Source organism: Alternaria hordeiaustralica (genome assembly GCF_023758085.1).
Source record: "Alternaria hordeiaustralica strain BMP 2776 chromosome Unknown scaffold_21, whole genome shotgun sequence".
NCBI classification, from domain to species: Eukaryota; Fungi; Ascomycota; class Dothideomycetes; order Pleosporales; family Pleosporaceae; genus Alternaria; species Alternaria hordeiaustralica.
The window spans coordinates 442,323-456,441 of NW_026056793.1; the positions used below are offsets into that span (position 1 = coordinate 442,323).

Consider the following 14,119-nt stretch of genomic DNA (forward strand, 5'->3'; position numbering starts at 1 on the left):
CATTCAACGGTATACAGAAACCTCTTCTGTTGACACCTTGAGCTCTTCTCTGCGAGCCAAATCTACTTGAAACCTTAAGACGTCAAGTCGCACTTGCATGTCGCTTGAACTGAGGTACGCAATCAGCCAAGCAATGGCACTGGTGAGGCTTCAGCCACACCACGATTCGTGTGCGACCTGTCATCATGGACATACCGAATTCCACCAGCGCGGGTCCTGTCAGCGCGCAGGACACCCCTTGTCATCATCCACGCGCTCAGGCGCCTTCTACCATGAACGTGCATTCAGCATACGGGCATGGTGGCGTACCATGCTAACTATCCTCAGCAGCATTTCGTCAGCTCATACACGATGCCTTGACTTGGCTTCCAGCCCTGCGAGGGCGCCTCATCGGTGCTAGGACGATACCTTGCTATGTAGGACTCTACACGGAAGACATGTATCTCGGCCCTAAACTTAGCATCATGCAAGCTTGATGCCGTATATGATCAGCCGTTGGACGGAATTGTCGGTTCTGGTCAAGCTCAAGTCTGCTCAGTATGGACGAGTATATCACAGCTCAGCCCCTACCACTTCGAGCAAGCACACGCTTTTGTCCAGAGAAGCTCGACATTATCTGATGCAACGGTCATTGCCTGACTGCAGTCGACTCTCAAGACACGGTGGTTCTACAGCCAGCTTGGAACAACACGCATTGATTCGTATCACTTGTTAAGCCAAACATCCGATCGCAATGGATGAGACGACCATTCATACTCCACGAGACCTGTCGGATCGCTTTACTACGCAAGCAGTTCAGCACAACCCATATGCTAGAATGCCATCGAAAAGAGCAATCGCGTGCGTGACATGCGCTAAGGCAAAGACCAAGTGTAACAAAGCTGTATGTACCAAGGCACATCTTGTATAGTCCAAGTTCCTGCGCTTACACTACATAGCTACCTTCGTGCTCTCGGTGCATCACCAAGGGTATCGTATGCGAACCAAGATCCACTCGCCGTACTTCAGATAGCAACCACCGATCAAGCATCAAGAAACCATCTAGACCACCGAAAAGGCAATTCTCGGCCAGTGTCATATCACGCCTCGATTCATATATTCCCTCGACGAGCTTGCATTCTCAAGACTCTCGAGGCTCATACGCCGCAACATACATTGATACCGAAGCCACCGCGAAAGCCAGCCATCAAAACTCGGGGCTCTCTGGCTATCCAATGCTCACTCCGCTTTCACCAAGAGATTCGCAAACCCTCAACGGCAGTTACACTTATATAGATACTTCTGAACAGGATCCGGATTTCTTTACTCAGTCTGCGGGTGCGAACAGCTATTTTAACCTGGGCACTATGTCACCGCAGACACCAAGCCCGATACATCCTTATCAGCCCGTATCCGTGGTGCACGAGACAGATCTCTGCTTGTATCCACGATTATGGTCCGACGAAGTATTGATGCCCATCGAATGTGGGTTCGACTTCAATGTCAATGATGTCCTACCACAAACTTGGGCTACTCCACACGTCACAACCGACATTCCAATCGCGCAGACACCCTGGTGTTTGTCTGGTTTCTTAGGCGCATCCCAACAAACCCTAAACGAGCCAGTATCACACGCTACCGAAATCGCTTCCCCATTCCAGTACCAGTTCAGAGATACATCAAGTCCATATCATACTGACTGGACTTTCTACGAACATACTATCCCCGGCCTGAACGTTGCCACTTCGGCAGCGTCCATCCATGACTTCAATTTTGCAATAAGTCGTCCGCCAATCTGGGAAGCTTCTTTGATATCGTAGTGGTGCTGGCGATTCTTGGCTGAGCCCGCTTGACAACGCGCATCTAAGGTGCATTGGCAACTGTTATGTAGACTACGAAATGCATGGCGCTCCCATTAACAAGACTCGACATTTCCAACCAAATCTTTCTTTTGTGCTATGCGGCTCTCAAAGATCTTTGCACTCCAAGCGTTGGATGACTCCCGAAGCCTACGAAGAAGGTTTCCATACTAAAGTCCGCCTATCCCACGTCTGACCAACATCTCTATTGATAATACGGCTATGAGATGCAGAGACGGTACATTGGAACTCTGTTCGAAAATTCCGCATCCGTCAAAAGGCGTGCTGCTGCAGTCTCCTCGGGGTTCCTGCATATGCACTGCTCCAGGCAAGATAGCCAATCCGCCGCGCTCCGACGTGTAGTCGCCTACTCCTGCCGTTTGAGCGGCTCAAACGGCTAAAGTCATCCCTTGCATAGTATTGGTTCTTACACCTTCGCTCACTACCGCCTCAGTGAGCCAAAGCAAACTTGTGCATTATAGCAAGCCTACTATGACAACGCTACTGCCCACTGTTCCCACGTGAAGATCATACTGCCTCCGCCACCCTGGTCTTATCAGAACCAAGGCATGTCTAGTATGATCTTCAACCTTGCAGCCGAGGTCACACGAGCGTTGATCATATGACAACGACCGAGTGTTGTAGTCATGGTGTTCGTTTTCGTCGGAGTTCATAGCCTTCTTGCCACCCTGCATTCGTGGCGAGAACACCCCACTGTCATCCTTCCATTGCTTACTCGCATAACTCACCGATAGGTGGCAGATGTTCCGTCAAAACCCTCAAGGCAAGGTACCACAGCGCGCATGCGTCTTCAAGCATACGCAACTCATGGCTATCATGCATTGTGCCTGGACCTGGCGCTCGATTCGCACGTGTGAAGAAGACCAGCGTTAAGGGAAACAGGGTACATGATGCTGCGTTGCATCCAGAAAGATACTGTATGAGTGAGTGGGCCCTGCATCCATTGGACGACGCAGGGGACGGGTCTGGAGCAGTGATTCAGGATTTCGCGCGCTTTCAGCGGTGGCTTATCGGCTACTTCGAATACCTACACTGCGAACCTTGCTCTTGGAGCGGATGGGTCGTATGGTAATTCTCTAAATATTGTAACATCTATGAAGAGCTGTGAGATGGTGGATTGGATGCGCATCTCCTATAGCTGGTTTCTTTCCTAATCTCAGAACAGTGTCGGCCCGCTGCGGAAACATGGTCTCTACACATCGACGGACCGTCCCATCACTCGCGCGTGACGGCACGCCCTTTGCGAGAAAACAGCGACCATGGCGCCACAGCGCTTGTCAGACGCATGCACGGCTCACCCATGGAGGGCGCATGTGGTTAGCTCGGCAGATCCTGCGGCCGAAGCCCACCTCTAGCGGGCTGTACCGACGCGAACGTAGCGGCCTGCGGCATCGTATCTAGGTCTTCTTCGAACGTCAATTCTACGAGTCTCACACCACCAAATTGACCTACAGTCAGCCTCTGGAATGATTCAAGAAAAAGGCGCCGCGCCCACCTGGTAGCTTGCTGCTTATCGATAGCGTCAAGTCCAATCGCAGGTACCGTGATCCTTCATCGTTCGTGTCATCATCGTGTGGGATCAGGCGTGTTGCCTGGATGCAGGAACGATGATCACTCGAAGGCTTGGCAAAATGGGACTCAGGTTTCCCATGGTGTCTTCCTGATCCAAAACCTGGCGTATAGCATATGCTACCGGAGTACTGGGTTCTGCAACCACCAGCCCGGTAGTGGTTGGTCGTATTCGAGGCCTTCCGGGACACACACCCGTTCCTCCGATGACCATGTACCGCAGAATCTACGGCGCAAGCACTACCGGAGCGCATGAAGGTTAGATTACACGCGGAATACCCTTGCTTTTTATCGATTTACAGGTCTCGGATGACCAACAACACCTACATCCGTCTTGTGGCGTGCTTCCCTGGTCATGATTATCCCGACAATGTCTACAGTCTCTTACTGTTCCGATGCTTGTTTGTCTATTTTATTGGCTGATGCTATACCCAAATGCACTCCTGCCGTTGCCTAGTTTCGCAGGCCTTCTCGGTTACGACACGGACACTGAGTTCGCAGCTGGGAAACTTCCACTCGAAGTGCATGGCCATTCTTTGTCCATATCAGCTCTGAGCGTGTCACTCTATCGAAAGCCAAGTTATCGTCTCCACCATTTCGTCAGCCAATAGAGCCTCGCATCCATCCATCCAGAGCCAGTGAACCAGCCACATGGGAGACTAGGATGATATGCCCAGGCCGAGAATCCACCGCCATGGAACGGACCCCACTTGCAGCGAGTATGATGAGGGTGGGTGTATCATGTGAGACATGAGTCTGGTAAGAGTTCAGTCTATCCCCAAGCGCAATCGGGCCGAGCCATGGAATACGGTAACGAGTATCCAGACTGGACAGTGTGGATGCTCTTCCCGTGCACGCCTCGTACTTCATCGTGATCGAGCCACGATAACAGGAAAGGTACCGAGCCTATCAAATGGCACGCGAAATGTACTCTTCGATCGAGTGACCCGTGAAGGATGCTTTGATAGCGGATATCGATAAATTCCAGCAGCAGAACAAGGGCCTGGATGACATGACCGCGTTGACCGGTAAGGCTGATCTTACCAAAGACTCCTTCTGCGAACATGGCAAGGGTAAAGCTTCACCCGAGTAGTGAGGATGGATCGCAGACGAAGGTTGGTCAGCTCCCTCCCGGTCGTCTTTCCCTGCTAGGACACACATCGCAAGGTGCCACTTGTCTTCTCAACACCAACCCGTCTCGAAGATCTCAATCCTTCCCGTGTCGTCCCGACCCTTCCTTCCCGCCGCAAGCGCTCCCCGAGTACAGTCTTTCCACTCAGCACTAGCTCGAACAAGGTGAGCGGCATACTTCCACTATTGAAAAGCGACGTTGGTGTGAAAGGATGCCACTCGGTCCACCATGGACGCGTATCCCACCTGGCATGCTGACGCCGTGGGCTTGGTTCTGGGACCTACTCCACACTCCTTCGCGTCGAAAAGCGAATACGGTATTCAGCCGGTCGAGAAGGTTCCGAGGGACGGTTAAGAGACCACGTTGTTATCACCACCCGGCTCTGGAAGTGGTGGCGAGACCGAATTCCGCCATGGCCTGAAAGCGACGCGTGGATGTGCCAGCCGATCTCGGAACGAAGAAAGGCGGGTGAGGGTCTGGGTGCAATCGGCAATGCATAGCGGTCCCTAGTGTTCAACCCAGCCGTCGGCGTGCGCGTAAAGCCTTTTCTCCTCGGAAGCTGGCGGAGTAGTGCTCCTTCTTGTCGAGCTACGGGAACGTAGTCAGGTGACTGGGACGTCTTCTGTGAACATCAGATCCCCAATCAGTATAGCCGTTAGCCACGACGGCCTTCGCATGCGAGTCAAAGTAGCTTTGCGTCGTCTCTTCTCATCCTCGGTTACTTACCGCACACGTGGCACGTATACGCTCCACGTGTGGCTGAAGAATGTGTTCCTCGTCTCCTAGCACAGGAAATAAGGTGTTGAGATTATCGACTTCTCGCCTCAAAGCGTCGTCAGTCATGTCTCGCAACGGAGTGACATACAAACACTCTGCGCGCCGAGCCAGAATGACCTGAGCATGATTCTCCTGGCCTGAAATCAGCATCTGCTTGTCATGAACAATGGCTAGAACCGCGATAAACTCCCGACCGCACCACCTCAGATCTAAGTAACTAATCAAACATACCTCAAGAACCATCTCACAAACCTCCACATAAGCCTCCGCCTCCCAAAAGCTAAACCCAACCACAACATCCACGCCCCTCCCCTTCTCCCCACCACCCCACTCTTCGAATCTCAACCTCCCATGCTCAAGATCCGATCGCACCTTCCACCTTTTCGACACCTGCAGCGGCGTAAAGTTCTGCAACATGTTATACAATAGGGACAGGGACAGGAACGGCTGCGCGCCATCATGCACAATGCAAATTTTCCTGAGTCGCTTGATATCTCTTTCCCACATGATGCGCCAGAGGATCTGCACGATGAGTTCGCGACCGGGTCCGCCGATGCCTTTTTCTGTGTGCTCGGGTCGGTACCGGATGTAGAGTTCTTCCAGGGAGGTGAGACCGGCGCGAGAGAAGTTGAAGGGTTTTACGCGGCGGCGGTTTGCGTCTGGGGTGTAGAGTGAGGTGAGATCGGATGGAAGCTTCAGCTGGAGTTTTGTGATGCTGGACATGGACGCTGGGGGTAGTAGACTGGTTCTTCGGATGAGGTCTTCTGCTGACGACCATGGAAGAGTGAAGATCGTTGCTGCCCAGGCAAGGGTGCGGTATTCTTCATGTAGTTGGCGGCATGTTGATGATAGTGATAATGGAGAATGCTGTAGCGGAGGAGGTGCAGTACCCGGGTCCCGGGTGAGGATGTAATCTATTATTTGGTTCTTCAATTCACCTGGTAGCAGGAGGAGCGGGGATTGCTGCGCCATTGTCGTTGGGGTGATACATCTGGATCGTTGTGTAAGTGCAGATACGCGTAGAATAACGCGCGCTAATACTCTCTGTGATGGCGAATATGATGAGTTTGTTGTTCATCGTCGCTGCTGCGGAACGCGTGTCATGCTGTGTGGGGCTCATTCCGAAGCTTAGTCAGGGGTCCAAGTTTGATCTTGATGTTGTCATCGTTCCTGTGCACGCAGGTGCTCATCGCACTCGAGTTGTGACGATGATTCCTTTGACATGCAAGCGCCAATCTGTTTGTTAGGTCCAGTGTTTCGAAGGCTACTAATGCATATGCTTGACGCGAATGGGAAGGATGCGAAACCCTTTTGAGCATCATCTTCACGCGTACGCGACGCGTCCCTTTTAGACTGCTTTCCCCGCCTGCAGCGTCTGACTACAACCTCGACAAAATTTACAAAGCAAAGCATCCAGTCATCGTACCGCTACGAAGGAACTCACTCGAAGTCCATACAAGCTTTGCGCGCAACGCCATGGCTGCCGCCAACGCTTTCACCTGAACCCAGGCACCCAGGATAGCACAACCGACCTCACTCTATCCGGCACGCTACACCTCGTTACCCGGACTGAAACATGTCCAGTACGAATTGTACCACCCATAGCCACTATACGAGCACTCTAGAGATGTCGCCTACCCCGCTTGGGCTTGGGTCGACATAGCCCACCCGGCAATCTGGAGTTCATCTAAAGACTACCACATCGGGACCACGTACTATCGGCAGCAACCGAACCAACACCATTGGCCACAGGCAGCTGCACCATCAGCAAGAAGGATTTGCGCATGTATTAGCATGGTCAGGAGGACTCTGATTTTGAGCGCTGTGCTTCCAACAGAGCCTTCGTCAAAGTAGGATCGGTGATGATCGGGCTCAGACTGAGCGGTCGTATAAGACAGGCTGAGATGGCTAAGTTTCAGCAAAGTTATTAATCGGGAAGCAGCAGCAGTCATGAAGTCCGTCGTTCTTCCATGGCTAGCAACGGCCCTTGCGCAGCAGGCCAGCGCCCATTGTTTGTACTTCCATCTTTGTCCCCAAAACTAATTGCTAATGAACCTTTTAGATGTATTCAATCGCCTCATAGTGAACAACACCATCTCTCGAGAGTTCCAATACGTCCGCGACGTCTCTGGCAACGCCGGTACCTACGATGACCTCTGGCTCAAGACCTTTCCCATCTACGGGCCCGAAAACGCAAACGTCACATGCGGCCGCGGCTCCTTCCCCGTCCACAACGCCAATACTATAGAGACAGCGACCATTGTTGCTGGAAGCGATGTTGGACTCATGGTGTCTGGGCCCTACTACGAAGGTGATGTCCAAGGATATATCTTCCACGAAGGGCCTGGGCAAGTGTTTCTCTCCAAGCTGCCGGATGGAACAAAGAGTCTGATGGAATATGACGGAAAGGGAGATTTCTTCAAGATCGCATACGCAGGGCCGGCGGACAAGACGACGTGGTCGACTATGGATACACTTGCTATCAACTTCACGATTCCCGCTGCCACGCCCTCGGGACAATATCTATTGCGCATCGAGCATTTCATGCCGTCTATGACTCTTGGACAGAGTCAATGGTTTGTAAATTGTGCGCATGTGGACATTGTCGGAGGCGGCAGTGGGAGTCCAGGGCCGATGATCAGGTTCCCGAATGCGTACGCTGAAGATGACCCAAGTATCTGGTTCCCGACGCCGAACGATCTGACCTTGTACAAGGAGCCGAAGCCGGCAGTGTGGAAGGGCTGAACAATGGTCGGATGGGGACAAAATGCAAGAGACTGATGGCGCTCAACTATGACGAGAGAGATACATGGTCGCATGTGAATTCATGCAGAATCACATCAGTTCATGATCTACCCTGGACCCGAATTCGGTGTCATATGTTCTTTCCGCGACTACGCCCTGTTTACATTCATCTTTCCCTTCATCAGCCTGAGCGCCCACACTCCGTCAACCGCAATGATCGTGAAGAATGAGAAAACCAGGCTTCCACCAAATACCAAGCTGTGGTATGTCCAAGCATCTCCAGCATTCAGGTCAACCACTTGACACGCGATCGCCCATGGTAAAACGTAGAGAATGTTCGATGCGAGAGACTGGTAGAGATACCACGTTGGGCGCGTCGATACCAGAATCGCAGCTAGTTGTGTCGACACACCATACATGATGTAGCACCAGTCGATGGTGCGCCACATGCGCGCAGCTATATGTGAGACCTCCTCAGAGCCTGAGAGGTATCGTGCAAAAGGCTCGGCACCAGCGAAGGACATGATGAGACAGAGTGGGATCTCCACCATCAAGACAATCATGACGGAGTAAACTGCCCAGCGTACAATGCTCCACAATTGTCGGTGTGTAATTTGGAGCTTCGCAGCCTGTGAGATGCTCACGATGGTCGCGCGCAATGCTCCCCATGAATGCCCCACGAAGGTCAGTGTGGTCGCCTCCAGGGCCATTACGGGTACCATTATCAGGCCCCATCGGATGGTTGAGAAGACACCCCAAGCAGTTGCGTAGTCGCTACCTAGTCCGACGATGCCATGGACTAACCACAGGTATAGGGCGTTTCGGATGGCAGATTCTGAGAAGAAGATCGCACCCGGCCTGGCGAGTGTGACAAGGGCGGGCAAGGACGGGGCGGTACCGCGGCTGGATGTGTCGCTATGGACCGGCGACTTGGAGCTGACACTCGTTGTGTAAACAAAGTACGCCAGTCCAGCAAAAGCGGAAGTGAGATTGCAAGCTAGTGAGATACCAGCCTGCATGTTCACTGTGGGCGTGATGCTCCCGACATGGAACTTCGAGATGATGATCAAGTCAAGAAGGATGTTGACAGCGAACTTGACGGAACTAATGATGAGCGGGACATCAGGCTTATCCAGGGCGCGAGTTGACGTTGAAATCGCATACTCCACTGCCGAACTAAATGCAGAGAACGAGGAGATGCGAATATAGTTAACGCTCACATCTCTCACTTCGACAGGAACAAAGCCTTGCGCAAAGGTAGAGGCGCCTGCGACGAGTCCAATACTCATGATAAGCCCGAGGAGTGATTGGAAGAGGATAAGAGTGTGAGTGAGCTGCAAGCGCTCGCGGAAGCCACGACTGGACTTGTCGCCGATGACGAGGTAAGAAGCGCGCGGAAGACCTTCGTTCAAGACTTCTGCGACCACGCCGATGTACGTGTATGTGTCTGTTGTGACTACCATGGAGGAGTCGATGTTCGCAACCCATAGCTTCGACAAGGTGCTATAGAGAGCTGGCAGGATGAAGGCGCAGATGTTGAACAAAAGCGCTCCTATGTATCTGTTTAAAATCAGTACATTTTTCAGAACATCTGCGCAGTGTATCCATACGTATCGCGATGCAGTGAAGGCTTTAGATCGACGATCGCCTGCTTCTTCCACGATAAGCGCTCGCGATCTTGTGCTCCATCGAACGCTTCGTAGCGCTCATCTACCGCAGAGCCGTCAGGCGAGCTGGTAGCGACTATGTTATCGTTTTTGGATGGAATCATCTGGTATCGATGTCGGGGACGTGGTTGTGGTGTGAATTGCAAAGGACAAGTGAGAGTGGGCATGTTTGTTTATAACTGCGTGGGGTAAAGGCCATACAAAACAAGCTTGATGACAAACAATCGAGCCACATGCACATGCACGACGCCGTGCAATGCATGTTAAACGAGTACAGTCAATGGGTGGTGGGATGTGATGGTGAAGGAAAAGGCTATGCGGGACCGATGGTGGGGAAATGCAGGGCTTCGCCGCGGACCGTGATCCTTAGCGAGGTACAGGATGGTCCGCGGAAGTACAAGCTGCAATGTGATAGAGTGTTTGATTGGACAGATTGAAGGCAAGTTGCAACAGACACTGTGCGAAAGGAATGTATTGGCTCGCTTCGAGAGCGACATCACTGGCAACCTTGCTCATACTTGACAATATATGCGTTCTTGACTGACAGCCAAGTGCTGTTGAATGTGTGGATAAATCTCATTTGGAACTATGTCGGGTCACAATTTTCTTCGGCCTCAGCAAAGTAAGAAATACTCGCTAAGCAATGTTTTCTTCCTATAGGAGAAGTCAGTGTCGGTTTCCGCGTCCGCTGCCGCAAGGTATTGGTCGACATCGTCCACCACTTCATGACCGTAGTAGCTACCATCCATCCAACCATCCACATAACATTCCCCGATTAACTTCCAACGCACATCAATACTATCGTGCGCCTGTCTTAGCACAAATGGTACGCTGCCCCCGTCGAAAATGACCACAAGGTCGTCAACCATGACTTGCTTGGGTGCTCTGCCCATGTACCCTTTGACAGTAGTGAATATGTAGGAGTAGACATTATCCCAAGCGTAATCTGAAGGCAGATGGCGGAAGTCCTCTGGCATGGCTGGTGATGGGGGGTGCTTGGGCCAGGTGACAACTCGCCAAAATTGCTTCTGAATTCTTTCTGGTGTCATATTCTTCCTCGTCGGATTCTGGTCCGTGATTCGATCCGCACAGGCTTGAATCTTACAGAACACCTCCAGCAGATTTGTAATCGCAGTGCCGGTTGGGTTGTTAGTCCCAAGAGTATGGAGAAGGCCCGTTGAATCTTTGAGCCATATATTGGACGACGATACGACTTCAGCAGATCGAAGAAAATCTTCTAAAGTCTGATGTATGTCTGTCTTAAGTCGTATCTGAGCTTCTCTCTCAGATGGTGACATAATCTGTGGCTTCCAACAGCCGCTGATGCGGTCAACGATTACACCTCGAATCTTGATGGAGGCAGGCCGAATCAATTCCGCACAGGTAACTCGGCTCATACCCGTTCTGCTTGCTTCGGTATCACTTCTTATCTTGTCAGAGGTATAATGTGGTCGATAGAGAAATGATGGATATAAGTCGTCTTGTCCTCGGAAATCCGCGTCGCGTAATATGTCTATATTTCCTGCGGTAATTTCCGACCAGGTGAACTCGAGAAAGACGTTTGTAACAGTGAGACTGTAGTTGGGAACTATCCTAGTCGGTCCTTGGACCAGTCCAAGGAGAGCATATATCTGATCCCGTTCATCAGTACACTTAGGAGGGATACTGTGTACCCATTGACAACATTCGTAAAGTGATACTCCTGGTGAGCCAGAGTATGAACAGCCGTCTTCCCACACGACACGAAAATAGAAGAGATTTTTCACCATGTTGAACATGTTGACGCTGTGGCGGAATTCAAGCGCAAGTGATGATGCGGAGTCCACCTCCGTGATTCTGGGAGAGGTATATTTGATGGCCCTTTCCAGTACAAGGTCACTGATATGTTGGTTGCCAGCGCAGAAACGCACATCTTTAGCGAGAATGAACTCTTGTATGGTCCATAGTCTAGTGAACCATGGTCTTCCAATAATTCTGAGAACACTCATCATAACGTTGTAGACAGGGCAGATAAACTCGAGGTTGGCAGTTGAATCGACAGTATATGCTGCTTTTTCAAGCCCTTCCAATGCTTTGAAAGCTTCGCTGAAATTTTCGTTACCCAGCCACACCATGACCCTTCTCGCTGTCGCGTAGATGGAGCCCATATTCTTAACTTGGTGGCTTTTCTCATCGTTATCCGACTGGTTAATGCAGACTGCATCTGCCCAGAGGATCCGGCTTCGGTCCGGGTAGCGCATCGCCCTCAGCGCAAGATACAAGCTCTCTGTGATGCGCAACAGACCGTTGCTTTCCACATCGTGTAGATAGCATGCGGGGTTAGGGCTGCCCCAAACGTATGAGATAGCTTCGAACTCAACATCGGAATTTGTTCGGTGTATCTCAAGTATTCGACACGACAAGGTTGATTCGGACGACCCTGGTAGAAGCTCAAGAACGCGAATTGTATCTGGAGTCTGCAGCGCTTTGTGTATGTGACGCTGGACATCAGGGTGGACCAAATCGGAAGTGTCCACTGAATCGGACATCTCGATAGCATGAGGCTGATCGGACGACATTGTGCGGCGCTTCAACCAAGGATTGGCTGTAGGATATGCTGTAATGCACCTTATTTTTGGAAAGGACTGGCGGAGTTTTTGGTGTACGACTTGGGTCTGTTCGTGTGTAGTTCATGAGGGATGGGGATGCGAGATTGAGGTGAGTAGGCAACGAGAAGTGCGAAAGGCTGAAGGCTGAAGGCTGAAGGCAGCGTCTTATATACGTCTATCCATTGGGTCTTGCGCAGTCATGCGCGAAAGTCGCGCATACACCTATCACAGCTTGCCCTGCCGCGCACCGCATTGCATCGCCGACAGTGATAAGGCGAGTGCGCGGCAGGCCGAAGTACGGCACCGGCATGCATTCTCATAACGCGCTGGTGTGGTTAAACATACAACTTGGATGATTTGCTGTATTGATGGTGTATTGAATATTCGAGGATGAAGTAGAGATGCAGCAGGCGCCAGGCGCGCCCCGCAGACCAAGCCCAAAGCTGTCATCGTGCCCCACCCCACGTGGGCCATATGTGAGGTGCCTAGCACCCGAGGTAGGTAACCCTGGACGTGTCGGAAACTGTTCTACCTCAACATGGCATTCTTTCTACAATCTAAGAGGAACAAAGTCCCTCATATTGTGAATTGTTCGTAACACGATGATCGCGACTTCTAGATCTGGACGGTGATGGCAGCTCCTTTCACAGACCACACCTACACTCGTTCGCCTCGTTGTCTCACTAAACACCAATGCTAGGCTCTCACCATCTTCTGGAACTGGATCCCTAGCAAAAGAGCTTCTCTAGAAATGCATGATATGCTAAGGTCGCCAATTTCGCAAATCTGAAGATGTTGAACGTACCATCCCTCTACCGCAGACAAACGTCACAACCACCCACTCCTTCAGCACCTTCCTCCGAAATTTCCACAACTCCACTCGACCCAAACCTCAACCTAAACCACAAAACCCACACCCTCCCCTCCGGCACAACCTTCCACATCTGGACGCCCACCTCCACCCCCATCGCAACAATCATCCTCCAACACGGCTACGCAGAATACTCCGTCCGCTACCTAACCTCGCATTCCTCCCTAATAACGCACCTCCTCGCCGCGCACTACACAATCTACGCCCTCGACCTGCACGGCCACGGCACCTCCCCCGGCCACCCCCGCGCCGTCGTCCACGTAGGAAAAGCCGTAGCCGACCATCTCGCACTCCGGCGTTATGCTGTTGAACAAGGAGGGGGAAGACCGGTTGTACTGTTTGGACACTCCCTCGGTGGTCTAATAACCGCGGGGAGTGTGGTAGAGGATCGAGAGGGCATTGATGGTGTAATCCTAACCAGTCCCGCGTTCCCCGGCCCCTTCCCCTCCGCCGCCCGACTAGCCGTCGGCGTCTTAGCACGCACAATACCCACAGTTTCCATCCCAGGCCGCGGCGTACCCATCTCCAGCCTCACACGGCGTCAGGTCGAGATTGAGAAGTATCTCACCGATCCACTATATTCCAAGAAATCGATATGTGTCTTAACGGCTGCGACGGCCGTGGATGTTGCCGATGGGGTTAGGGCGAAGATGGGGGCGTGGACAGTGGCGACGTTGGTGGTGCATGGGGACGAGGACGCGTATTGTGATTGGAGGGGGAGTGAGAGGTTTGTGGATGGGATAGGGACAGGGACAGGGGAGAAGGTGTTTGAGGTGGTTGGAGGGGGGAGGCATGAGTTGTTGAATGATGAGTGTGGGGAGGAGGTTTTGGAGAGGGTTTTGGGGTGGATCAAGGGACGGGTGTAGAGATGGATAGGTGTTGACTGTATGAGAGTGTGTGATTGATGTGCT

General features: G+C 52.0%; 2 protein-coding genes across 2 annotated transcripts; one reads left to right on the forward strand and one right to left on the reverse strand.

The window, feature by feature from the left end:
- Positions 1 to 7,386: 7,386 nt before the first annotated feature.
- J4E84_008442 (uncharacterized protein) lies at positions 7,387 to 8,082 on the forward strand (the record flags this gene model as incomplete). Its single annotated transcript, XM_049391015.1, has 1 exon — positions 7,387 to 8,082. The coding sequence occupies one exon, from the start codon at positions 7,387 to 7,389 to the stop codon at positions 8,080 to 8,082; it is 696 nt and encodes a 231-aa protein (XP_049241357.1).
- Positions 8,083 to 8,231: 149 nt separating this feature from the next.
- On the reverse strand, positions 8,232 to 9,853 carry J4E84_008443 (uncharacterized protein; the record flags this gene model as incomplete). The annotated part of the gene is made up of 2 exons (XM_049391016.1): positions 8,232 to 9,642; positions 9,693 to 9,853. The coding sequence occupies 2 exons, from the start codon at positions 9,851 to 9,853 to the stop codon at positions 8,232 to 8,234; spliced, it is 1,572 nt and encodes a 523-aa protein (XP_049241358.1).
- Positions 9,854 to 14,119: the final 4,266 nt, after the last annotated feature.